Source organism: Liolophura sinensis, chromosome 7 (assembly GCF_032854445.1).
Source record: "Liolophura sinensis isolate JHLJ2023 chromosome 7, CUHK_Ljap_v2, whole genome shotgun sequence".
NCBI lineage: Eukaryota > Metazoa > Mollusca > Polyplacophora > Chitonida > Chitonidae > Liolophura > Liolophura sinensis.
Genome location: NC_088301.1, coordinates 53,541,126 through 53,567,874, shown reverse-complemented (window position 1 = coordinate 53,567,874; position 26,749 = coordinate 53,541,126). Strand labels below are relative to the sequence as shown.

General features: G+C 36.5%; 2 protein-coding genes across 3 annotated transcripts in view; one reads left to right on the top strand and one right to left on the bottom strand.

Annotated features, from left to right (window-relative positions):
* Nucleotides 1-6,463: 6,463 nt before the first annotated feature.
* On the bottom strand, nt 6,464-17,468 carry LOC135470272 (guanine nucleotide-binding protein-like 3 homolog). 2 transcript variants are annotated; one of them, XM_064749111.1, is made up of 17 exons: nt 17,166-17,468; nt 15,828-15,880; nt 15,493-15,547; nt 14,127-14,209; nt 13,814-13,942; nt 12,754-12,843; nt 12,230-12,365; nt 11,594-11,697; nt 10,701-10,845; nt 10,315-10,402; nt 9,678-9,789; nt 8,928-8,993; nt 8,592-8,734; nt 7,805-7,941; nt 7,443-7,624; nt 6,963-7,137; nt 6,464-6,699 (listed from the first exon to the last, which is right to left on the bottom strand). In XM_064749111.1, exons 5-17 carry the CDS (start codon nt 13,883-13,885, stop codon nt 6,614-6,616), a joined length of 1,536 nt encoding a protein of 511 aa, XP_064605181.1. In that variant the 5' UTR covers nt 13,886-13,942; nt 14,127-14,209; nt 15,493-15,547; nt 15,828-15,880; nt 17,166-17,468; the 3' UTR covers nt 6,464-6,613. The 2 variants fall into 2 exon arrangements, with proteins under 2 accessions (XP_064605181.1, XP_064605180.1); XM_064749110.1 differs by lacking the exon at nt 17,166-17,468 and adding an exon at nt 16,653-16,699.
* Nucleotides 17,469-17,585: 117 nt separating this feature from the next.
* LOC135470271 (protein polybromo-1-like) overlaps nt 17,586-26,749 on the top strand; it is a 23,383-nt gene continuing 14,219 nt past the window's right edge. Inside the window, exons 1-13 of the mRNA XM_064749109.1 lie at nt 17,586-17,670; nt 18,402-18,444; nt 18,825-18,951; nt 19,484-19,581; nt 20,008-20,155; nt 20,279-20,452; nt 20,926-21,069; nt 21,342-21,509; nt 21,670-21,761; nt 23,517-23,774; nt 24,125-24,194; nt 24,947-25,045; nt 25,458-25,523. Coding sequence (XP_064605179.1) covers nt 18,431-18,444; nt 18,825-18,951; nt 19,484-19,581; nt 20,008-20,155; nt 20,279-20,452; nt 20,926-21,069; nt 21,342-21,509; nt 21,670-21,761; nt 23,517-23,774; nt 24,125-24,194; nt 24,947-25,045; nt 25,458-25,523 — 1,458 coding nt within the window. The 5' untranslated portion in view covers nt 17,586-17,670; nt 18,402-18,430. The remainder of the gene's footprint in view (nt 17,671-18,401; nt 18,445-18,824; nt 18,952-19,483; nt 19,582-20,007; nt 20,156-20,278; nt 20,453-20,925; nt 21,070-21,341; nt 21,510-21,669; nt 21,762-23,516; nt 23,775-24,124; nt 24,195-24,946; nt 25,046-25,457; nt 25,524-26,749) is intronic.

Sequence of the window (26,749 nt, the reverse complement as noted above, 5' to 3'; positions counted from 1 at the left end):
AAGGATCAAGGATATAACATTAAAATGCTTTGAACGAGGAGTGCACTGACTTTGTTTTTCCAACCTCATTAACTACGAAACATTACGTTATCCCATGACGCATTTCTCTCTAGTATTCGTTTCTTTCCTGTTTTCTTTTGTAATTTTTGGTAAGTTGTGCGGATTAGTTCACAGGCCTGCGTACATGCGTTCGGTGACAGGATGGGGTGTCGCATGTATGGCCGCCGTCTTTGACATGGCGTTCTAGTGACGTAGCATTATATGGATATGTTGGCATTGTATCCCAGCTGGGAGAAGGTGTAATGACATAAACACTTCTAGACCTACAATAAACTAGCTATAGGCCTGAAAGTATTATTAGACATACCGTCATGTGTTACTTTGTGAGTAACACAATGATTCTTACCCGGATATAGTGTTTTGTATTCTCCTAAATACATATATTTTATGTACGTATTTACTGTTAGAAGCAATTATGTACAAACCCGCACACACGATGATGTGCATAGGCCTTTTACAGACCTGTACACCAGAAAGTATCCTCGAAGGATACACTTATATATTTGCATACCGGGGTACCTACACTATAAATGTGTGGCACGGTGTGCTTCTGTGTTGCACACAGAAACACGTGTACAAAACAGAACACATTTCCATGGAATGTCAACCCGGAAAAAACATGATTTTTGCCAAGAAGTATACATTCACCAAGTAATCTATAAATATGCAATATTGAATACATTGTACAAAGGCAATTTTAGTAAGCATTCAGATCTGTATATAAAAATGTTAAAAGTCGCGCGTTATTTGTAGCAGCATAAATGATAATATAAATGACAGCAAAATTCCCGTAAACACTTTATGACCGATACATACATGCTGTGTGTAAATGTTTCATCTGATATGCATTCGCTATAGTCCAATATACGAACTTCACACTCGAATGAATGTAGGACCCATATATATATATATATATATATATATATATATATATATATATATATATATATATATATATATATAAAGGCCTACACGTGCGATGTTCTAAAGTCCTGTGCGTGTAAACTCTTGTGCGTGTGAGTATAAATAAGCATATACTTTCTACACATGTAGTCTAGGACGTAGCAGATATGTCTTGACAAAACACCGGCCCTGTGAAAACTTACATGAGATTATAATACATGCATATATGAACACTGCATACATTATAACATTACCCTTGCAACTAGTGGTGCTTCTAGGTTTTATGCCATAGACCTATATCAGTTATAACCATTCATAACAATTCGACCAATATAATGTTTCAGGAAAGAGATAGGCCTTAATTCTTTCAGGGCGAAATATACCTTTGAGTACTTTAGTTACAACAACAACAACAAAATACACATTTTATAAAAAAAATGGCCAGAGCGATCTTGTTTTTACAAAAATAATATATGTATATATATATATATATATATATATAACAGAGTATCGAACAAGAAAGTTACAAATTCCCCTTCTTATTTGTATAGGTTATTTAGCCTATGTGAAAGGTTGTAATATATATTGTATGAGATGATATTCGTCGTTATATGACTGAAAAATTGTTAAGTACGACGTTAAACCCCAAGCACTCACTCACTCCAAATATGTTCATGTCGGTATGCCTGGACATTCTCATATAGTATGTACTGTGGCTAATCTGTGTGTATACATGCTTTGGCTTTAAGGTTGTACTTTTCGTGCAATTTTTCAGCCATAAATGACGATGAGGAGTAATTCGGTGAATTTATATATAAATGAGGAGGAACGAGTCAATGCTGTTAAAGTGCTGCCGCCAATGAGGTATCATTTAGAAGACACCAGACATGAGACCTCACCCAGTCCCATTTATCACTGACAGCCAATCTTGTTTCCTTAATGGCCCTAATCTCTCAGTGCCGATCGTCCTGCTTGGCAGCAACAGGTATCAGTATTCAAGTCTCTGGCATATGGCCCCACCCAGGTTTGATCCCGATATCCTGACATGGAGTTGGATGTCCTCAGTATTATGCCACCGAAGCGGTCATATATGTTTAGTCCTGCATATTTCAAAAGCTGCTTTTTTCTTCAGTTTTTCATAATGTACTGTCATGGAATAAATCACACCTATTAGGGCAAACAGCGGATGCTGAGCATGCTGGATGGGATCATCTGAATCATCTGAAGACCACATGGAATGTTGCAATGTAGTCATTCGCAAGTTCCAGTGGATCATCGCAATGCAAGGAAGTGGTTAAGTCATCGAGTATAATTTATGTAAATGACACGCTTTATCGAACAGCAGTTTTGAAAATATTACCAAAAAATCAGATCGATCCTGATTGTTGGGAGGGTGGGGGTACACATAATGTACGCGACATAATATACCACTGTGTATATATATATATATATATATATATATATATATATATATATATATATATATATATATATATATATATATATATATATATATATATATTATAAATTGTTAAGTACGACGTTAAACTCAAAGCACTCACAAGTGCATGTAACTTAACTGAAGTGGATCTTCATGCATTGCACCAAAAGTACTATAGAGTAACATTTCTACTTCTATTTTATTCCTGTAAACTGTATGCAAAATAGACATACACTCTACGGTGCAGCATTTGTTCGATCCTTGAACAATTTTCGTTATCGCAGCCGTATATTCTTCGTGTTAAATTACTTCACCATTTTGGATATATGAACAGATGCACTGAAAGCGCAACTGGGACACATGTTTCATAATCGATAACGCATGTGCTATCATGGCAAGAGTGGACCAAGGTGGTCAAATCTGCTGAACCTGAAAGATTGAGACTTTACCCTTTCCTTTGTATGTTTGTATGGACAACCTTTATGCCGCCGACATACCGCACATTGTCCCAATAGTCGCTTGAATTCTGGACCTTCCAATGGGAATTCAGAACTATTTTCTTACTTGAGCTAATGTTAGTGAAACTTCTGTATGAAGAAGAACCTTGCGATACTTGTTTATGACTAAAGCAGTGAAAGGATGGGATTTGGGCAAAAGTATTGGACTGATGGCACAGATGTCCCTCATACGCCTAGAATTCCAACTGGAATTCCTTGTCGGTCTTTCCAACATCATTGAAACCTGTTGAGTGCCACTCTTTCTGTGATTGCTAATTTCATTCCTTATATACTTTCTTAATTATTGTTCTTTGGTGGTGTGTGTTAAGCGTAGTTTTGGGAATTGGCCTCGAGACTATTGACCTAGTGGGGGAGAGGGTGGTGGTTACCGCGCTAGCGCAGTGTAACGACCCAGGAGCCTGTCAGTAATGGGGTCGATGTGAGTTCAAGTCCAGCTCATGCTGGCTTCCGTTCCGGCCGTACGTAGGAAGGTCTGCCACCAGCCTGGGATTGTCGTGGGTTTCCCCATAGCTCTGACCGGTTTCCCCCCACCATAATGCTGGCCGCCAGCATAAATAAATAAATACTGACCGAAAACGCCAATTATGGTTAACGACTGCATACAAATGTCTGTCTCGACACATAGATACATTGTAGACAATGGCCTGGAAGGCAAAACTATGTTCCACCCTGGGTTGCTTGAGAATGTTGTTGGCGGATTGCACATTTTCCTGTATCTGACTTCTTTATAAGAACTCCTATTTAGAGACTCTGAAAGGTTGAAAATATATATCCGTACCGTAGGCCCTATGTCAAATAAGACAGGTAAAGAAGATAGCAGTAAAATTTCTAGTGAACCGGTTAGGTTTGACAATTTTGAGAGTAAACGTCCTTTTAGAATATCCGGCATCACAGGCAATGCAGGCGTCAAAAAGGACGCATGTATAGATAGGCCTATAAACTGAAAGTTTGCATCAATCACTTTTTCTTGGCCATTTTCCCTGAAAGTAAAGTCCCCATAGGATAGACCCCAGGCTATATACAGGGCTGGGCATGTCCTCTCCTAGGACAAGCCCACAAGCTGGCTGCTGAACGAGCTAGATTTGTAAGCAGCATTGACTGTCAACACCAGGTAATCGATGACGAGAAAAGACATAGGTATTAAGTGTCATCTGATAATGATTTCAACAGACCACCTCGACTACTTTAAAGGGATACAGAATCGACTCAGATCTGCTAGTGTGAGAGATAGGCAAGTCCAGGCCATGTCTTGCCTCAGCTGAATTTTATGTACCGGGTATGGTACATTCATTCAAGCGTGACAAAGGCTATCGCTGCAAAATTTAACCCAGGAAACGCTTTCTCCACTGTCAGCCAATCAGCTTCGATCGTGTATCCCTTTCACAAACCTTTACAATAAATGACATCTCCGCGGATGCCCCTCCATCGCAATACATTAGCATGAATTAAGGTCGTATATAAATTAACATAATGGTAGTCTATTTTAACGGTGTTGTACGAAACTACAAGAAAGCTGTCATCCAAATAAGAATTCAGAAAGAAAGTTGATGTGGGAAACCGAGTTGCTTGATTACCAATTACAATCAGAGACGATTCTGTTTCAATCACCTAATAAAGACCTCCCGAACCTGTTTTTCACATATTCTTTGGTACAACCAATATGTGCACGAAATTTATATTGGTTGACGGGTGGGTAGGAGGATGGATTTCCACGAAATATGGCGAGTTGTTGGACGGCTATTGGATACGCGATTGCAAAACCTCAAGGGGAAATGTTTAAAACTTGAAAGAGTAACAAGACATGCAGAAGGTCGGCAATTATGTTGCTTGTATGTTGTAAATGCATATATTTACATGTTCCCACTAGGGAACCAACAGCATTCTAGTCAACTAACTTGTGTCAACTATATGTGGTTATGGCACCAGATTCTATATCCAATCATAGAATCTCTTTCTGTACTTTTTTGTTCTTTAATTACCACTAACGCTTCAGAAAAATTATCTCTTCAAAAAATTATCTCTGTCATGTCACACTACGATGCCATTCGCATCAAGACATGTAGTGAGTACTCACATCGTTATTGCCACTTGCTTAGAAGTACGGAACGCTGGGATTAGCTTGAAGATGTTTGATACTTGACACAGTTGGCACCGGTTGGAGTCCTATTTAGCTTTCTTCCTTTGAAGTCTTGCAATAATCAATGGTAGATTCCATATGTAAAATGAATAACACAGATAAGTGTGTTTAGATGGTTATTTGTTTGCCGACTGTAATGCAACAGGCGTTCATAACTACGTGTATGCCGTTTCTGAATATACGAGAAAACGGTGAACCGTGGCTAAAATGCGTATCTTGTAGTCGGTGTTAAATAAATGCATGCCTCCACTGCCTATAGGTCATGGTGGCAAAACGCAATCGACTAGGCTTTTAGGGCTGTTTAAGTGTCCTTAGCTGGAGATTTCCTGCATTCTAACAGTATGACACAAATGTGCGTTTCTACGACACGTTGCTGAGTTCTTACCAATGGTGGGTGAATTTACTCGAGGCGTTGTTGTATCCTCCATCAATAAAACTGACTGCTAAGTAAAATAATCTGAAAAACCCCATGCAATTTAAATAATATATAAATTAGTAAGAGTATCTGAGATTGCTTTAAAATAGAACGTCCTGAAACTTCAAAGGGGCACACTGCCAAAAGAAATTCAGAATTTTTGAGTTAGTTTGAGCAAAATGCCAAAATGAGCTGCATCGGACACGATTATAAATCTACTAAACCAAACACGATCTTCCATTTTATAGACCATGTATTATAAATTATTCGTAATTCCCCCAGATATGTAAGGAAGAAGTAATATGGTAGGCTGCATCACAATGCTGTGTCTGACATTTAAGGTCACTGAACATCTTATGTTATCTACACTACTCGGGAAGGTAAACGAGTCAAAAAAAGTCCATCTTCGGCCATGTTTCTAAATATAGCGACTTGAGTGTATGGTCAAGTGGGATAGTGAACATTCGATCGTTCACTACAGGTCAGATACATGTCGGTAAATGATCTGGAAGCCTTTAACTTTATGTAGATGTTAAAATAGCACCACAATATTAGTTGATATTGGCAATATGTCTCTTTAATTTGTAGGCTGAAAATAAAATGAATTTTTTAATTAAAAGGTGCAAAAAAAAAAACCCACCAAAAAAACAACCACTAGCTTTATTATAATTTATGGTAGCATCAACAGCTCAGGCCTTGATACATCATCTCCATTTGTCGGACAGAATCCAAATGAATACAAAACCGCTGCTTTTCTGAAATTCTTTTCTTTCATTCTGTTCCAGTCATTCTAACCAAATGGCCACCACCGTGGGTCAAGCGTAGAATGTAATCTATTCAACCAGAATGACAATAATGTCTCTCATACACTGACAACTCATTCTACGTAATGTAGAATAAATCCAGACTCGTACCTGAATCATGATAACTGTTACAGAAAGCCCCCAAATAAATGAACCATCAAAACAAGAAAACCACACACTTTCTCCATTCACAGGTAATTTTATTTCGTAATCCACAGTCACTCAGTCTCATCAGATTCACTGTGTTAAAGAGTTGGGTGACGGACCTCATGTGCAGGTGTGGTTCTCATTCCATGTAACCAGCACACAGCTTATCGTCTTTCATCACAGGAAATGTCACATCGCAGTAAAGTCATATTTATCATCAGCTCCAAAACTCATTGCCTCTGTCAATGCATCAGAGAGTTTTCCAGCTAACATATCTGGCAAAAGGAATAAAAAAAGTTCCAATACAACCTTAATACTGTTTTTATTTGAGAGCCCAAATACGAAAATTCTTTACTATAATGGACGAAACATGAGAAGTCTAAATGTAGTGGTAAGATAATGACGCTGTAACAAAATCGGTTTTTAATACAGAAAAAATAATAGTAAATCCACAGGTCAGTTTTACTTTATTGCCAATAGGATGCTTTGGTGCTTCATTAGAGTAAGGCTTATCATAACCCACTAATGTATAACCCACCTGCTTTTTTCCGCTTCTTCTTCATTTTCTTGTAATCTTTTTTCCTGCTCTTGTTGAGCTGCTCATTTACTGCCATTCTGGAAGATTTTTTTCCAGGTTTTCCTGTTCCAACAAGACTTTGTGTGGATCTTGTAGTTGCCCCACTACCTGGCAATGATACTGTCACATCTTTCAACTGAAATAACAAAAATAACATTCAGAAAAGGGATTCAGAAACATTCAGTTGCACAACTCACATTATATCACACTTGGCACTATGGCATGTCACAGGGCAATACATGGGCTTAACAAACAAACCTCTGTTTCCAAATCAAACAGCGTGTTGACAAGCAAACCTACTGCAAGACCTATCTATACTTGGACCACTCTCCAACAATGTTAATGAATTTCGAATCACCCTACAAATGTAGATAAAATGAGCCATGTTGGTAGGATATCTCAATGATCTTAATGGCACAAGCTGTTTTGTGCCAAAGTTACCTCCTCTTCATCCTCCCAGTCATCCTCAGAGTGCTCCATGCCTTCGTCCTCTTCCTCTTCTGTGGGTGGCTTCTCCTCATCTGACATGGCAGCATCCTCGACAATTTCCTCTTCACTAACCACACCTTTCATGGGTCCAAAGGAATTCACTACCATTTGTTGAGTGTTCTTCATTTCTAGCCCTAAAACACAAAAATAAAGGGAATTAAAATTATTCAAAGTATGTATGTTACACAGCTTAATGAACAGGTTTGCAATTTTGCTTCACTTGTTATTGGACACAGACACTCGAGGCTTAACATCAGCTCCCATATGTTTTGTAGATGCTGACGAGCTAAACAGAGATAAATCAAATAGATTACCTTGGAGCATATCCTTCTCCTGATCTGTTATTGTAGAGATGTCAAAAGCTGTTGCCATTTGTTGTACAAACTCTGCACTGACGTGGGTAGGTAATGTGTGCTGCTCTGGGGGATGCGTGAAATATGTTATCTTCCCACTGGACAGAAAAAGAAAATTGAGACCACAAATAAAGACTAAAATGATTCCTTCATATATTTGAAACACAAAGCTCAAAAATGTATTGATGGTCAAAATATTGTGATGACTGCAGCAAATCTTTTTTTGCAACCTAAGAAGGCTTCCTATGGTGAGAAATAAGCAATGGGCTATATTAGATTTTAATAATAATTTACTTAATTTGGAATCAGCTCCATTTACATCCAACAATTAATTCATACTTGTGCATATCTGCTGGTAAAACATGTAGACATTTTCAGCCTTCAGTCCTCAAACAGAGGATGGTAACAAGGTGCTGGGTTCAGATATCATGTTCAAAGTATGTTGTATCACTTTCACCTGCTACTTTCAGTCTCAAGACGCCATGTGCGTTTGCGAGTACGTCATTTGTGGCAATACGTCAGTGATGGTGACATCAAGTGTTCTTGCACGACGTCACACCTGGCAAAATTGGGAACAACAGAAAACTGTTGTTTCCGTGTTATCCTCCCAAACTAACAACAGCCGCTGTAATACAAAGCATTATTTTTACAACGTAAGAAAGTAGGTCTGTCTGTCATCCTTATCATTTAAGCTTTTAAGACGAACAAGTCTTGACACTAAGGTAGCTCTTTAAAGGTGATTACTTACTTGGTCCAGTCCTGTAAAACAACTCTGGCAGCTTTGTCCACATCAGGTAACCCTCCTTTCTTCAGTTTTCCCAAACGAGTGGCAAGTAGTGATAAGAATTCATTCACATCTTTGTAGTCAGCCAAGTTGTAATGAAGCATCATCTGAAATAATGAAGTCTTTTCTGTAATTTACACTGTATCTGTATAGTTCAAAATAACACACAAAAACTCTTTACGAAAAGGATTTGTATGTCAAGTTAAAAAAGTCAACACTTAGTCAAAACTGCCATTGCTATCATTTGTAAGATAATGCCAATAAAATGTTACTTCTTTAGACAAATGATGGAAGTCTTACCTGCTTCTTGTCGCACCTTTTCAGAATGGCATCAACAGGTGAGATTGGATCAGGAAGGCCCTCTAGCTAGAAGACGAAAAACAAAGATATCAAATATTGCATTATGCTCAGAAATTTTTGTCTCCATCATTTTTGTCATATCACACTTTAGCACACTTTAGCAGGCTGGGACCAAAGCCAGCATATTTACAGTGCTGCCTCACTGTAAAGCCCAACAAAAGATACCAGATTTGATGACCCATCCAATGACAATATACAGACACCATGACAACAAGAACTTGAACTATGCCTAAGCCAATCCCGGAAAGGTTTCATGACAGTCTAAGGAGGGTGTGTTTAATGTGGTGTTTAAACCAGTCCTAGTGCCATCACACTTCTTGCAAATATGTTGCTACAGCCATACTAAAAAGATTAATATCACAAGAAGTTTCCTTTCTGAATTATTTGCTGTATTTGACACAAAATTTCATCCCAGAATAAATTACCCATTTCGCCCAATTGTGAAAGTTCTTCAGATATTTTGAGGCTAGGTTGGAAGATAAGATACCTTAATGTAAAAATGTAAGTAACAACACCAAAAGTAATATTTTTTAATGACATTTATTTACCGTACCTTTAAAAATGCACTCTTTTGGTTGAATGTATAGGTCAAATACAGTATCTGATTGTTTAATGAATTTTCACCATGGGGTCGGCCAAATGTCAAACTCACCAGAGAAAGACACAAAGTTCACATGGAGCTATGCTTACCCTAACACAGTTTCGGAGGATAACTGATGTATCTGATGTTCCTGTTGCCATGACAATGCCAGGACTGTCCAACAGCTTTATGTGTTTGTCAAGCTGCACCTCCTGCATCAACCTGAATACCAAGATATGTTAAGAATTTGGAATATTTGAATGTTTTTCATTACCATGCTCAAGAGTATTTCATTTGTATGATAGGAGATAAGTTGATGGATAGAGGGAATAGAGCAGTGTGATAAATACACTGCCCTTTGCCAGGTACATGACAAGCCTCAAGGCTTAAAGCTTATAACTGCCTGCTCCCATAAGGTACCAGGCAAGATCTGGGACAAGACGAGATACTTCAGACATGCTGATAATTGTAACATATCACTTGAATAGCAACAGTGCAAACTTGTTTACCTACCCAAAAAAACATTTGACTTATTTATCTATTCTGTTGTTTTAGGTCGTCTTCTAACATTTTTCATGCATACTGGTACAACAATCAAGTTTACATGTGTGAGAAATCAGCTCTAGAGTGAAAAAAAACACACTTGCCCTTGCAATACCAGACAAGTCTCGTTTGCTACAAAAAACAGAACATAACTGATAAAGGGATACCGATCATTCACTTCAAAGTACATTCCACAACACTTACCTTGTCACACCAGGTGTACTTCCAACATTACAAGCCTTTGATCTCTTCAAACTGTTAATGATGCTACTCTTCCCAGTGTTTGGAAAACCTACAAAACAAGCAGATTTTTATTTCATATTCATAGAACAATTAATCAAATGTTATGACTTTGACACATATTGTGATTCTTACAAATTCTGGTATGTCAAAGCGTCTTTTTTTTGTTTTGTTTTTTTTTTTCTTGAAAAATTGGATTAGAAAAAAACATTTCAAAATTAGATGTAAACTTCCTCATTAGCACAACTTTTATAGGGCATAATTTCATATGAAACAATTTAGCCAACACAAACATTTGTGACAGTCTTATGATATCAAAAACTATTTCTTACAACTAGCAGAGCTCTTACCTACAACACCAACACGTATTGTGGTTTTAATGTCAGCATTTCTGCAGTAATTGCCCAGCAGCTTCATCAACATGTCTGCCCCAAGACATCTGCTGGACTTTCTCAGGTCGTCACTGGCAAGATCCAGGGGCACCTTAGTGCGAGACTGAAACAGTCAGTGCCAGTCACTTTTACACAGGGAGGCATCCACTTGGTGTTTATAGCAATGTTATTATAAAATCAGCTCCATAATTCTCATCCCTTGACCAAAGCCATCTGTTTATCTATTTTTGAAGTCAGATACAGGAAAATGTGCTATCCACCTACGTGGTTCTCAAACAACCCAGCATGGAACATTGCTTTGCCTTCCAAGTCCCCAATGTATCTATGCGTTGTATGAGACAGACATTGGCATGCAGTCGTCAATCAAAATTGGCATTCTAGGTCATTATTTATTTATTCATTTGATTGGTGTTTCACCCCATTTCAAGAACATTTCACTTATATGACAGCGGCCAGCATTATGGTCGAAGGAAACCCAGCACAGCCTGGAGGAAACTGACGACCATCTGCAGGTTAGTGGCAGACTTCCCAGAGTAAGCCACTATGAACTCAGCTTGAACTCACAGCGACCTAATTGGTAAGAGGCTCCTGGGTCATCGTGCCATGCTTACCCCAACAGCCATGGTGGCCTCATTAGCCAAAAAGGAAAAAGCTACAAGTACCACGGGTAATGACCTAATGTGAGAACGACTTCAAATAAATAGGTTGTAAAAAATAACTTAAATAAAGACAAATTTTATGTATTTACATAATTTATTTAGACATGTATTTATTTGGTTGGTTTTTCTTGTTTAAGGTATACATGTACAATGTTCTTGTCAATAATATGTAAATAACAGTAGTAGTCTTACCAAGTTTTCATTCTGTGTCTGGGTACAAGCCTTAAAGGCTACAGTTGGGCACTCATTTCGCAAATACTTCAACCAAGCCTCAACATTCTCTCTTGGAACCAAATCTTAATATGGACAGACAAAAGGAAAACAATAGAAGTTCTGATTTTAAATTAAACTGTCAGTTACCTGTGGGCACATTAAATTACACATCTGATTTTAATGAAAAACTTGTTTTAAATTTTTTTTTTACACAAACTTATTAATTACTGACACATATGACACAAGATGTAAAAACTATAACCATACATGTACTCCATACCTTATTCACGGGTACATGTAGGTTGTGAAATCGCTAGTATTTAAATGAACAATACATTTGCACAAGTAAATAACTACATTACAATTTACTTATCTCCAAATAAATTAATTATGGGTATTCCTAAACTATGACTAAAGCACACAATTTTTTTCGTGTAAAGTGCATCAATTTCATGTAGGCCTTTCAAACTGAATGCTGTAATGAAGTAAATGATACCAGAAAAATGAGCTTAAATTTATTTAATGTGACATTTATAATTACTTAGCCACAGTGCAACAGAGTCTGGCATAGCCAGAAGTACACACTGTCATTCAATTTATGTGAATATTTCTTACCTATTTTATTGAGTACAAGAACCAGTTTTTTATTAGTGCCAGCATTGAACACTGCTTCTTCTACTTCCTGGCATCTGCTTCCCTGAGGGTCCCTGGCATCCAGAACTTCCAGAATGACATCACCCGAGTCAACAACCTTGCAAAGTAAACACCAAACAAAATCATGGTATAACATGAAGCTGCAATAAGAATCAGGTAAGTTTAGTCACACTGCAGAGAGGCTATATGATGTGCAAAAGAGCATTTAGGGTCACCTCTACTAATCATGATATGGATTAAGGATGTTTAAAAACACACAAAACAATCATAGTGAAATACTGTGAAACAGTTATGTGTTATTCACTAAACATCTATTCTGTCTATTCTATTTTTGATTCAGATTTTAAAGTTGGCAGAAAAAAAGCTCTATCAGATGAATTACAATATCTTTCTTTGTAAATAAGATACCAATTTGATTTGGATTCTATTAAAAAGAACATTTTAAATAAAATTCAAACCCAAATCACTGCTATGGAAAAGCCTACCTTTTTAAATTCCTTATAAAATGCTTTGAGAGACCCTTCTACAGCTTTTCCATCAATATGTTGTGATCCGGCATCTTTCTTCATAGATGTCTGAGATACACAGAAAGAGTATCACTGAATATTTCTTTTATTTAAACACTGGAGATCACTGGAGTGCAACTCCAAAGGCATCAGACATGATAACTTACCTAGTTATAGTATAACATGAAATGTTGGTCAGAACTTCATATACCCTTCATATTGACTGGTTAGCAACGCAGCACTATCATTGTCAAGTTGTCTGGCTTGACCTACATGTAACTTGAGACCCAGTATTCGTTTTCAGTTATGCATTACAGGATACATGAAAAGGTACACTATTAAACGAAGATCATGGTTTTCAAGGAACATGGAGAAAGATTTGCCAAAAAAATGATATTTTTTTTTTCATTTTTGAGGCATACTTCGTATTTCTTAAATCTATATATTTTATGCATATATTCCATCAATGGTTAGAAATCATTTGGAAATGAGATCATTGATGAACATATTGGGAATGCAGAACCAGCCAAGCACCCCCAATTTGGGTTCTACACCCAACAAAGTTGATCTGAGTTATCACTGTTGACATCACCACAGCAGGCTACTTATTTTTCGAACTGACCACTGGGGTCTTACGAAAACTGTGGTTTAAAGCCATTTTTACGCCCAAAGAAGAAAACTGATAACCTTGTGTTATACTTTTATATGTTAGGCCAAATCATATGAGTTTTATTTATTCTTTAAAGTTAATTACTCAATACTGGCTCTCACCTTATACAGATACATACAAAGGCAAAACAATTCACTTTTATTTTTTAAAAGATGAGACAGAAATAAAATTTGTTAATTTAACAAGAGAGGTGGAAAAAGATTAATTGGCCCCTATGGTTATCTGACAAATCTCTTGACTCAGCCACAGCAAAACCAGTGACAGCAGGAATTGAACCTGTAACCTGAGTGGTCAGATACCAGTTGGTTGGTGCAAGCTTAAGGAAACTGAGGCAGCTAATATAATGCAACATTTTATTAAAAAGGTTACCTTCCTATCAAAAGCTGCGCCACGCCTCTGTGCATCTTGTGTCAGGCTTGCCAAGTTCCTCTTTTTGTCCATTATCTTCTCTCTCTGTTTTTTTCGTCTTGCTTTTGCTCGTTCTTGTTCTTCCTGAATCTGTGAAGTAAAAACAAACATTCTCTTTAAGAAAACTTGTCTATCGTTTGAGATTGGTGTGTATTTCAGTAATACACCAACATATGATTATATGGCTGATACTGAGGGTAAATGTGAGGCTAGATTAAACTGGATAGGTTACAAGTTACCCATGGCCCAGGAAACCTGCTGGTGAGTTACTTACTCGTTTCTTTCTATCCTCAGCTTCCTTCAGAATAGATTCCTTAAATGGTAAACTGTTTGGAACACCAGGGTCTTTTGACTTTCCTTGTTAAAAATAAAAGCATGTTAAAAGCATTTTTAAGACATTGATTTCACAACATATGTTTACATAAAAAAATGAAAAAGAACATCACAAAGAGAAAATACACATGTACCAGGATAATGATGCAAAGGCACCAACTTTACACTGTATTTTTTTATCAACCTGGGTAATACTCCTATAAAATGATTACAAAGAAAAATTACAACTTACTTATTCACAAAACTTTATGTAAGTGGGACCAGATTAAATCAATTTCTGCACAATCTCAATACGATGACCATATTCCATGTATCTACATCTACTTGTAAACAGGACATTCCACAATGAATTAAACAAGTCCTGGCAATCAGAGACTGTCTCAGAGTATGTAGACAATTAATCTTGGAGCTTGGTTGGCTGTTGCTTTGTGCCAAAAAGTTGCTAGGATTGTACAAGGTGAATCAGTGGTCGGGTTTATTTGGTGTGTGCTGTTGTCATCACCCCCCATAACTGGGGAGTGTCAAGTTCAAACACTTTCATGAATAAAGTTAAAAAATAGTCTTACTGTACCATTTGATCTGTCAAAAATGTTAGGCAACTATTACTGATCACATTTACTGTAACATGGTGTTTCACATGATGAGATATTAAGTGATCAGTTAACTAATGTCAATTAATGTTGCCTTTTTCACAAGTCACAAGATGCAGCAGGACTGCTTTAACGACAAAAAGAGTTCAAACTCTAAACTCCTTCACTGAAGTAATTCTTTAAGGATACATGAAACGCTTTGGTTTTATTTCTTAATGTGCAGATTACCATGTGTAATAACATACAATAACACTACAAAACTAATTTTTTCACTTTCACTTTGGAGGGTCAATATGGCTTCAAAGTACAGTTTTCTTCAGGCCCCAGCGGTCAGTCCGAAAATTAAGTAGCTTGCAGCGGCAATGTCAACGGTGATCCCTGTTTAAACTCTGAGGGGGACAGATTGAACGGGTCTGGCCGAATAGGGGCGCAGTTATGGGGAGCAGATGAACGTGGGGGAAGGGGGCAGTGTTGGGCAAAAGACACGCAATATCTGTGTACATGTCACCTTGTCAACACTTTGTTTCTATAGCTCCTGTTCATGTATCCTTTAAGTAAGATATAAATTAACTGACACAAGCTTACAGATCATCAAAATCACACAGTGCTTTCACTTTCCATAATTTTATAATGAGGCTTTACTTCACTTTTGAACTCAACACAAATGTAAAAACTTATGGAATTGGGAGGGTATAATTTCACTGACATGATACTTACTTTTACGTCCTTTCTTTTTATCCTCTTTCTTTACTTTCCTGTTGTGCTCTCGCACCTGAATCGTGATAAAATGGTAAGTTAAAGCCAGAACATACCTTCACAGTGATTTCAAGAATCAGACAAATGCTGACCAGGAAGAGAGAAGAGGAACTAACCAGTCAATTCAACCTGGCAGATACTGTCAAGACTTCAACGTCAAAAGTAATCCCTTGATATCTTATTTTTTACAAACAAACATAAACAGCATCAAAAGCAGCAAAATTGTGGGAATTCCACTGCCTGAAAGACAAAGTCTTAAAAACTTATTGCTTCAAACAAAAACCACATGATTTTACCTTTTTCTCTATCTTGCATCTCTGTCTTGTTGACTGTCTTTTACTTTTCTTTTCTGTAAGGGAAATGACCACAGCATCAGTAATGTTTTAGAAGTAAAAGTGTGCGCTTGTTTTAAAAGTTAAAAAATAAAAAAAAAATGAAGCATATCTTGTGTACATTTGAACATGACTATTTATGAATTTTCTCTGAAACACAACTATCAATATTTACCTCTTTAGTTGAAGTGAAAAATTTAAAATTTTTCTTCTGACTGACTGATTGGTGTGTTATGCCATTTGCAAGAATGTTTCATGTGGCCTTGATCGTGACTGATTGATGTTGTGCTTTGGATAAATCGGCAATGACAAACTAAACAGCAATTTCATCAGTTTTTAAAGGAAGTGCACTCTGCCAAAATATAACTCACATGCAATCTCAGGCTACCCCTCTGCCTACAAGGTGGTAGGACGAAATATACACTTCTAGTGAGGAAATCTATTTGAGATTCATATAAAAATGCTTGTACAATAGAAAAGAGTGTCATTGCATAACACTTTATACGCTGTCAAACGAGGCAAGTGACTACTATTTTTCATGCCTGACTATAATTAAGATATTACCTAAATCTGATGCACTGAAAATATGCCTTATAAATATTTTATACGAAACCTGGACCCCATATAATTCACTAATATGTTTCACATCCAACTTTCTGGTGGTTGTCATAAAACACCACTTTCCTTTAAAAAGTGGTCATCATTGGCAGCTTGACGCTAGAACTTATTGTGATATGATTCCTTGTGCTAACACTGCATGGCATATAAACATTTCAACACACAACTTACTGAAAAATTGTTTCACCATGATGTTTTCATTTGGCGCACGTGGATATATTCTGGTAAACGTACGAGCAATGGCTGGTAGCTTTCTGATGATAGATTCTCGTACCAGCACGCGTGATCTCGTTTTGAAAGCAGAACATTCTAAAATAGAGATGTACCTACACTGCCTCCGTTGAGATCGCCATACTTTTTACAACAGTGACGTCGAAAGCGACGCTCGGGCATTACGTCACCTGATCTGAGATGACTACTTTCCCCTTATATAAACAACAGCACGTGATGGCGAACTTACGGAACTGTTAACCAGTGCGATATTTACAGGCGTTCGTGGGTATTATTGTCATCTCTGCCCGCGCTCATGTTGAACCATAGCAATTCAGATATATTTACACAATTACCACAAATTATTTTGCATAACAGAATTCAGCGGAGATACAAGAATAGTTATCGTGCGTTCTTCACTGTGTTCTCGACGCTGGATGACTTAGGGCATAAGCTGATATACAAGACTGTTACCATATTCAGTCGATTAGATTGCAATGACATCTTGTTGCTTGTATGCTGTACGAAGAGCGTTGACCTGCTTTGCCTTTAACTCTGCACAAAAGCCACCGCTTGCCTTGTCATACGCGATCACTTCTTCCAAATCACGTTTCATGCCGTCTTTCGTGGGCGCCCCCATATTGAATAACTTAATATTCATTAGCTAATACGTGAGTAAATAGTTCAGTTTTTATTTTGGGTGTTTTTGATTAATTTAGATGCAGGCAGTGCTTTACTTGTAAACCATTGATAGAGACTCACGGAATCTGAAAATACTTATTAAATATCTGATACTCCTCTATCAACAATTATTCTAAAATTTTGAAGGAAATCACTGCCCTGATGCCCTGATGGCGCCCACCTAGACACGAGCCTTGTCTCGGTACCGTAGGATCACGTAGAAAGTCGCGTGATCTCGAATGGAGAGCAGACATAAATTTGTTTTCAAACTCGGCGTGCTTTTTGTTTATCCACTGCAGTAGGTACCATCATTTTATCTAATGAAGTTTATAAGCTTTTGTTGTATATTTGATAGTATCTGATTATTTAGCTCAACGTGTGCATTCTGTGTAGGTAGCTACAGTGTTGCATTCCTGTGGCCTTTGTTTCTTCACCAGCACAACAACAACGCCGGAAGGATTATTTATGGAGTATGTGCTGAGGAAACTAAAACATCAAATTGTATTTACACCTGTATCGTGATTCATATTGTTTAACTTTTGACATTTGTGCATGGTTTTGGGTAGTAGAAGAAGATCCGTTTTTTTTTTTTTGTAATTGAGCATGTCTTCAGCATGGCAAACATAAGTAACGAAAATTGGACAAGTCCTAATCCTTCGCCTTACGACTGTTTTAATAATTCATGGGGTTTTGCTCCAAAAATGGGACTGATATTGATTTTAAGGTGTTCAGAATTCGCCCTTAAACCATGGTTGGCAGTTTTGTTTTTGGCTCGCCAACTGTGTGTATAATTTCACGTTCAACAGTAGAGAAACCTGCACCACTGATTAATCACAAGAGAAGATAGACAACTACTTGATTTTGTTTGGGACTAATGTTATTTTGCATTGAACAGATAGTATTCTGAATTCATGCTACTAACCACGTTTTTATGGTGTAATGAATACAATCAGTGAGGCTTCTAACTGGACTAAAATGTATCTTGTGATTCACTCTTTTTTTAAAAATGATTTATTCTTTTGTTTTCAGAATTCCATGGTGAAAAAAATTGCTGTTTGATGTCTGATAAAGGGTAATCATCTTACTAGCATTTAGATTTCAGTTATAAGGTATAGAAAGCTATTGTCACTTTCTGTAGCTTCTGTAAACTGTTGTTTTTATATTGAAGTAATTATTTTCTTGAGAAACTTTGCTAAGTTGCCTACTGTAGGGGCTGTCACTACAACTCCTCTTGTGCAACCAAAGGTTTTATATGGAAAGGACTTAGTGGATTAGCTTAGTGGAAGCACATAGTTCGATATAACCATGTTCATGCAAGGTGCTCCCAACATGAGGCTACTGCCTCTTCCAACTGCCTTTCCATAGCACCAGTTTGTGTATCTTAAAATGACTTTTGTATAAAGTAGATGGTGTTAAGGAATTGCAATTATAATCATTACGTTATCATTCTAGGGTGGAGGAAATCATGCCTTCCAAACGTAAACGTAATTCTTTGCCTGATGGTCGTCTGGAAGACTCGGATACATCAAACAGTGTTCCCATGGTCAAGAAAAGGAAGAAATCAGCACAGTATGATCCGGTATGTAAGGTAGTGTTGAACTTTGATACTTGGCATGTACCAAGCAATATAAACATTGAACTACAAACTTGAAAGGATAAAAAAATCATTTGTTTGTGTTACCTGGTGCATGTTTGGATTAACTGTACACATTTCTAACTGGTAGCTCTGCTAGACTGTCCTAAATTTTTTGCTAACACTTCTCTAACAAAACCTGTAATTATGATCTTTGGATACTGAGCAGGTTTTATGATGTGACATTTTGTGTGTCAAATAATGTTATTAACATTTCTTTGAATATTTGCTGAAAGTCTTACTCACCATAAGACTGTATTTACATATTTACACTTCTACATGAAATAATTGTTATTTATTCTTTCTTTTGTCATTTCACACATCATTTATTATTGCATATACATTATTGCAGAACCTAGGTATACCAACACCCTCTTAGAATGAATTATTTTTGGCAATCAATAAGTATAAATCCAAATTTTAAAGTGTTGCAATAATTTTGTCTTAGACTAAATATAAGCATTTTGTTTTTCAATAGATTGAAATAATTCAGGAACTGTATGATACTATAAGAAATCACAAAACAGAAGATGGTAGACTACTATGTGAGACGTTCATAAGGGTACCCAAAAGAAGGTAAGACAACAATATAAAGTGTGTGTGTTTTGTTTTTTGTGAATGCTATGTGATGAATCATGATTTTACTATGGTTTACAAAAGTACATATTAAATTTCTTTTACGTTCATGGTAGTCCAACATGGCATTTATACAGTTGCCCTTTTTCTGAAAAATTTTCAGTCAAAATTTGGTTGAGAAAGATAGACTTGGTGAAAGTTAGTAGTTAATGTCAATTTTAAGGTTCAAGAAACTTGTGGAGAAAATATTAATAAAAAAATGTTCAATGATTTTTAAATATGGTATTAATACTGAACCCAAAGTTACTGTTGTAGTTAACCATGGGAAAAAGCACATTTTTTCAATTTGTGTAAGGGGCAAAATCAGAAAGAGCTTATCAAGATTTTTAAATGACAGTGATGATTTATAATTGTCTTTAATATCAGGTCTGCAGCAGATTATTATGATGTTGTTACAACACCTATTGACCTTCTGAGAATACAGCAGAAGTTAAAGACAGATGAATATGAGGAAATTGATCAACTGACAGGAGACATAGAGCTCATGATCACTAATGCCAAGGCATACTATAAAGTAAGTGTGAAATTATACTTACATGCGTGTGTACATTTTAATACCTTTCTTAACTTCATACTGTTTCATCAGAACAAAAAAAAAAAGAGATGTGATATTTAGTAATTTATTTCTGACATTCAGAAAAACAGCCATGAGTACAAGGATGCAGTAGAATTGGCTGAGCTCTACTACAGCACAAAAAATAGTTTGCTTGCTGAAGCATTTGGTGATGGTGCTCCTGTGGAGTCAGGGGCTTCACGCTCGATGCGAACCCGGTCAGAAGAGATGGAGGCCGAATCAGCTGATGAAGCTCAGGTATGGCAACTGATGTACCTGTTCCTTATAGCTTATTATAAAGCTATTACATTTTCTACAGGTGGTACCTCCCAACTCCTTCATGAGAGTTTTTAATTTAAAGGATTACTTTATTTACTCTAAATGATCAGTAGGAGCCATTTTTAGAACTGTCAGATAATTATTCTTTGTGTTTGTAAACAACATAAAAGTAAACCATTGCTCTTATAAGTAAACCACACATAATTAAATCAGTACACCTGTATTAAAGTAAACTATTAAACCTGTAATTGTAATCAGCCCAATGTTTCACCTGAAAGTAAACCATTCCTTCTGTAAGTAAACCATTGCACGTAAAGTAAACCAAGTAAACCAGTCCACCTGTAATGATGAACCTCTGAAGTAATCATTTACTTGCAGAGTGATTGACACTGTTAGATGGATAGCATTAGTTACCTTCAGTTTATTTAGCCATATATCGATGTTGGTTTTAGGATGATGCATCTGCTTCTGGTGTGTCCCAGCCACTTACTGAAGATGATGAGTGTGATTTGGAAGAGCTGTTTTCGGCAGTCATGACAGCAAAAGAAGGTGGTAGAGAACTCAGCCCAATGTTTCAACTCTTACCAGGCCGAACTGTGAGTGGATGCGTCCTGGCTTGTGGACATGATTGTGGAATGTGGCAAGCATTTCTTTTAAATATTTAAGACAGATTAATGTTCTGTTGAGCTGACTTTTTAAAGTGTTTGTACAAAGAAGCATTGCGTTGTATTTGTCAAGCAATTCAAAGTAAGTATTAAGTAATTCGATTCATTCATCTAGAATAGATTTTTGTTTGTTAGACTTATGTTTTTGTTTTATGAAAAGTGTCACTTGATTATGTTTTTATGTTTTGTGGGCTTCTGTGCAGAACTACCCAGAGTATTACAAAGTTATTAAGGATCCAATAGATCTCAAAATGATTGCTGAAAAGATCCAAGGAAGTCAGTATGGTAGTTTGGATGAACTTGAGAGAGATCTTCTGCTGATGGTGAAAAATGCCAAGTCTTTCAATGAGCCCGGGTCACAGATATATAAGGTATGCTTAAATTTTTAGTATCATATGTTGCAGCTCATTCAATTATAAACTCATTAACATTAATTCTGCTGAACTAAATTTTTAGGTTTAACTTTGATATATCCTGAGTTGGAATTGTGTTGACTTTGGAATAAAAATTCAGTCTATTTAACTTTTTCAGGATGCTGTTTCACTGAAGAAAGTGATTAGTACAAAGAAGATTGAACTGGACCACAAACGATCTGGAGCAATGAAAACTAGTGAAAGGATTAGGTCAGTCACATTTTGATATTGTTCAGATTTGAAAGTATATATGTCAATTTAGTATATATGTTTGTCTTGAAGACCGTCCCCATAAATCATTTGCATTGCTGCATTTTTTTTTTTTCTCCACAAAACAAATCTAAACTACACCTTTGATTTGCCCATTCGGTTTAAATGATTTAAAGGAAGTGATACATTTAAACATCGTTGTGTAAACCAGAGATCGATAAAACGGCTACTAGTGCGAGTGTACACTGGATAACAAATCCGAAGAAACAACTACAGTGGCTCCACTCATGAAAGCTTTCCCCAAGAAAGGTTAAGTTTTACACGTACATATTTTGAAGATATTCCCAAGTCCAGTGATACCAAATAATTAGGCCTGAATATGTGGTCAGCCATACTGAATGTAGGCCCTTGTTAAAAAGGTTGGCAGGCCTATGTACACGTGTGTTGAGTCGTGCTCGGTCCTGTAGTAGCCCTGGAGGTTTTGTAAAAAAAACGACCTCTAGACTGTACAACAGGCTTTTGTCCAGATTTGGGCAAATCTTAGCTGGAGATCTAATAAAGAATATTTAAGTCATTTAATGGAAAATGTTATATCCAGCCTTGAGACTTGGGATGTGGCCCAGGCTGTCAAAAAGATGTTGATGACTCCTGCTGATGTCCCCTGCTTCTTGATGATTAAAAGTTTTCGGCATATTTAAGATTATAACTAGGTGTCAGTATCTACTCATACCAAGCCTTGTGTGTTTGTTATCTGCTAATAATTTCTAAAATAAATATGAAGTGGTTGTCCTGCAGTCTGGAATTAGTTATAGATTACTGCATTATTCATATATGGATTACATGTTGGCAATTCTGCAGACATTATTAGGCTAGACGTCATGTTGTCTCAGGGATTGAGGAATACCTGTCCCTGGGCTGCATGAAATGTACGTGGTTAATGTGTGGTGGATAATAGGTCCTTCGATATGTATACTCACACTTTCCCTCTACAATTTCCAAGCGAATCCTGGTGGATATCCGAAAATCAGGCCTTTCATATTATCGGTTAGGTCAAACCTCTTGTACTTTGTTGTCACCTGAGCAAACTTTGTTTATGCTTCCTATCAAATTGCACACAGCCTTTCCCAACAATTTTAACATAACCCCACCAACATATGCAGAGATTTTTCTGACATAGTATGATAACAGTGAGCTTTAATTTATTTATTTGTTTGATTGGTGTTCTACACTGTACTCATGAATATTTCACTTATGGCACCCAGAATTATGGGGGCAGTGGGTCGTTATGATAGAAGTGCACATCACATGACTGCTGTACTTCACTTCCCTTCAAATACTCCAAGAAATAATTTAGAAACTGTCATTCTTAACATAATTTATTTAGTTTGCAGTATAGTTTTTAAGATTAAATAATTTTTAGTGACACCCTCCTAATGAGCTTCCCTAGCCTCCCCATTCTTGAGAACGAGCTGCCTCATGTCATTCTCCCACCAAGCTAGACAAGTGGCCAGTACAGGGAAGCCTGTTTTGTAGTCAGGCACAATTGTTTTACCCTCACAGGCTTACGTATATAGGTGTGAAATTTGAGCAATACCCTTTTTATCCTTGAATGGATGGTTGCCTTCTTCCAATCTAATTCGACATATGAGTGGTTGGATGGTGGAGATAGTGATAACCTAGCATTACTGTCATGTTAAAATCATTTAGGACATAGCATGTGGTACTTTACGATGCTGCGGATTTGATAAATTCCAGGACGAGGGAAAGGAATAGTGGTCAGCGTTTGTCTGCTGTGGTGGCAGCACTGAAGTATGCATCTGAAGAAGAGCCTGACTTACCTCCAGTTGCAGAAACCAGTGACAGTTTAGTGGAATATGAAGAGGATTCTGGTGGAGAGACAACTGTGTCTGAGGAAGAAAACCTAAACTGGGCCCTGTTCACTTTTGTGAAAAACCACAAAACTAACCTAGGAACAGTTCTGTCTGAACCATTTCTGAAGCTGCCCAGCCGAAGGTGAGGTTATGGGGGAATTACTAGATGTATCTGTGTAAAATTGTTTTGTTGTACTTTTGTTCTATTTCAGTAAATTAGGTTGCAACTTATCTCCAGATACAGGAGTATTCCCAACTTTGTTTAAAAGCTAAATGTTTTTTTTTTGCATTGAAAGATGAGTTTTGTGTAAGTTCTGCACATTTACAAATGTACAGATTTACGAAAAGAAATATAAATTTGTGATCATACATGTCCATGCTGGATAGTAAATTAGGGAATGTGTTTGTTCAGAACAACACACATTTAATTTCACAATTTTCTCCTTGCATTTCGTTGTTACATTTTTATTTATTTCAAATTTTGTCTTTCAGATTTTATTCAGATTACTATGAAGAAATTAAAAATCCAATGTCCATTTTCAATGTCAGGAAAAAGCTAAAGGTAGATGAAGTTTCTGTTTACTTTTATCTATAAATATCTATTTTCTGTATACTTCCTGAGCTGTGATTCCTCCAACCTTGAATCTTATTGCTGTTAAATAAATGTAGTAGTCTTGAGGACTGTAGGCCAGTCTGATATATAAATATAAATATTTCTTGATTGGTAAGCTTTAAAGAAATTCTTGAATACATTTGCAAGATGCATTTCTGGTCTTATGTATATGCAGTTTACAAGCTTGACTTAAAAAATTGACCTAAAATATTGATATACCACTCTGCTCCTGTCTGTCTGTCTGTCCACATCTTTGTGAACACTCTGCTTCTTGAATCTTTATAGTCAGTTGGACTAGACTTATACAGCATGCACCCTCAAAGGAGAACCCCAATGCCTTTGTTTTCATACTAAATGTTCCCTACACACAGTATTTTTGTTTTGTAAGCATGTAAACTACATTTAAAAAAATATTATTTTAACTATTTCCACTTTAAAAACCTCATTAAAGTTGGTCCGTCTGCCTGTCCTGTTACAGGCTTGTAAACATGGTATTTCTTGAATTCTTTGAGCAATTTTCATAAAATCTATACCACACATTACACTTGGTCATGCAGAAGAACTCGTAGTTGAATTATTTTTCATGGTCATTGGGCCCAGGGCTCCCCTTGTAAACATACGATCTCTTCAAGCGATGTTTTATTGCATTGTGCAAGGTTTATTTTTATGGTTTTTATTTTTTTGTTTTTGCTTTGTTACAGCATAACCAGTATGCCAATTTGGATGAATTAGCAGCTGACTTTGATTTGGTATTTGAAAATGCTAAGCAGTACAACCAAGATGGCTCCAGGTTGTATAAGGTGAGAACTGCATTGTGTTCTTATGCTTTTGTAAATATTTGCCCCTATCCTGCTAGCTTAGTTGTCAGAAAGCAGGTATTAAAAACTTTATCAGCCACACTCAGCTACAAATACTGGCTTTATGACTTTTACCTGGCGTTGTTGTGTAAAAAAATTCTGGAGTGTGACATTAAACAACAATGAAATAAATGACCTACTGATATTCACATGCTGCATTAGGGATGTTACCATGCTTTCCTAGATTATATCACTGACTAACCCTCTGAGCTCACTACCTTAAATATTATGGCCATCATGAATAAAAAACGTATAAGTACATCTAAAAATATAGACATAAGAAATCTTAAGCAGTAAGCTATTAAGGAGATTTTTCTGTATCGATAATTTGTAAAGGCTGTTTTGCTCTTTATAGGATGCACATATCCTCCAGAAGGCCATGCGTGAAAAGAAGAAGGAATTAGAAAAGTTTGATGTCAAGGTATGTAACATCTTCAATTATTTTGCTGTGTGTGTATGTCTAATGCACTTCGGTTTTTCCATTTAATGTCTTCTGATTTTGTGTTTGATTGAATACTGTAATGTCATCTTGACAACATAATTTATAGCATGACACTCATAGAATAAAGGGAATCTGCAACCCGCTATGTTCTTTTTGGGTTCAAGATTGATATTTATGAAACTGTTGCTGCTGTGAAGTTATGTGTGTGTTGTACTGTACTTATACATGTACATGAAGCGTAATTATGTGAAAGAACTACGTGTAAATTGTTTTGATTTTTATAAGTCACTATCACGTGTTGGCTTCGAATCGCTAACCATCTTTTACTATTGTGGTGTGCTATCTGTTGAGTGTGCCTTTGCATTTTTAACAATTGAAAAAATATACATGTATTTTATTTTTATTTTTTTTCTATGCAGAGTAACTACATAATGTATATCTGTTTTCAGTGGGCACTAATGTATGAGTTTTTTTATATTATAGTAATGATTTTTTGTGTTATCTGTATGTATCAGGATGTTCATTACATAATTTTGAACATAAATTGCCAAAGTTGGTCTAATTCAAATCTTCAAATATTAAAAAATCAATTTAATCATTCTAAAATGATGCATGCAGATATTGTTGAAGAATTAGATTAGAGGGAATATTTGTGGTACAGTCGTGCGGTTGTAATTGCTACATAAATGTTTTTTGGTACACACATAGTAACAGTGCTCTTACAACAAAACTTTCAAAATGGAACTTTGTATTGGAAAATGTTTTGCAGATAACTGGAGAGCGTAATTGATGTAAAGCATTATGATTTTCAGTTCAACAAACACATAATTTTATGGGTAACATTTGTTGACCACAGATTTTTTCCGAGTATTATTTGGCTTTTGACAAGCTATTGGAATGCTGTTTTACTAATTCAGTAATGTTACGACACATTTGTGTTGACACCAGATAACATTTCCTGAATACATGTGTGGGTGTGAAATTGTAGAACATCTGAGGGAAGATTTGTGAAGTGAACCTAATCCTGAGTTAAAGTTGCACAGAACCATTGTCTGGATATGTTAATAGCACTTCATCTTTGATTTGATGGGTTTCCAGTTGAATGTAACTGTCAGTAATCTATTCAGAGAGGTTTAGCAGTATTCATTCTATACCTTGCAACATAAACTGTTCTGGATGATTTTTAGTTCAAGCATTCTGTGTAA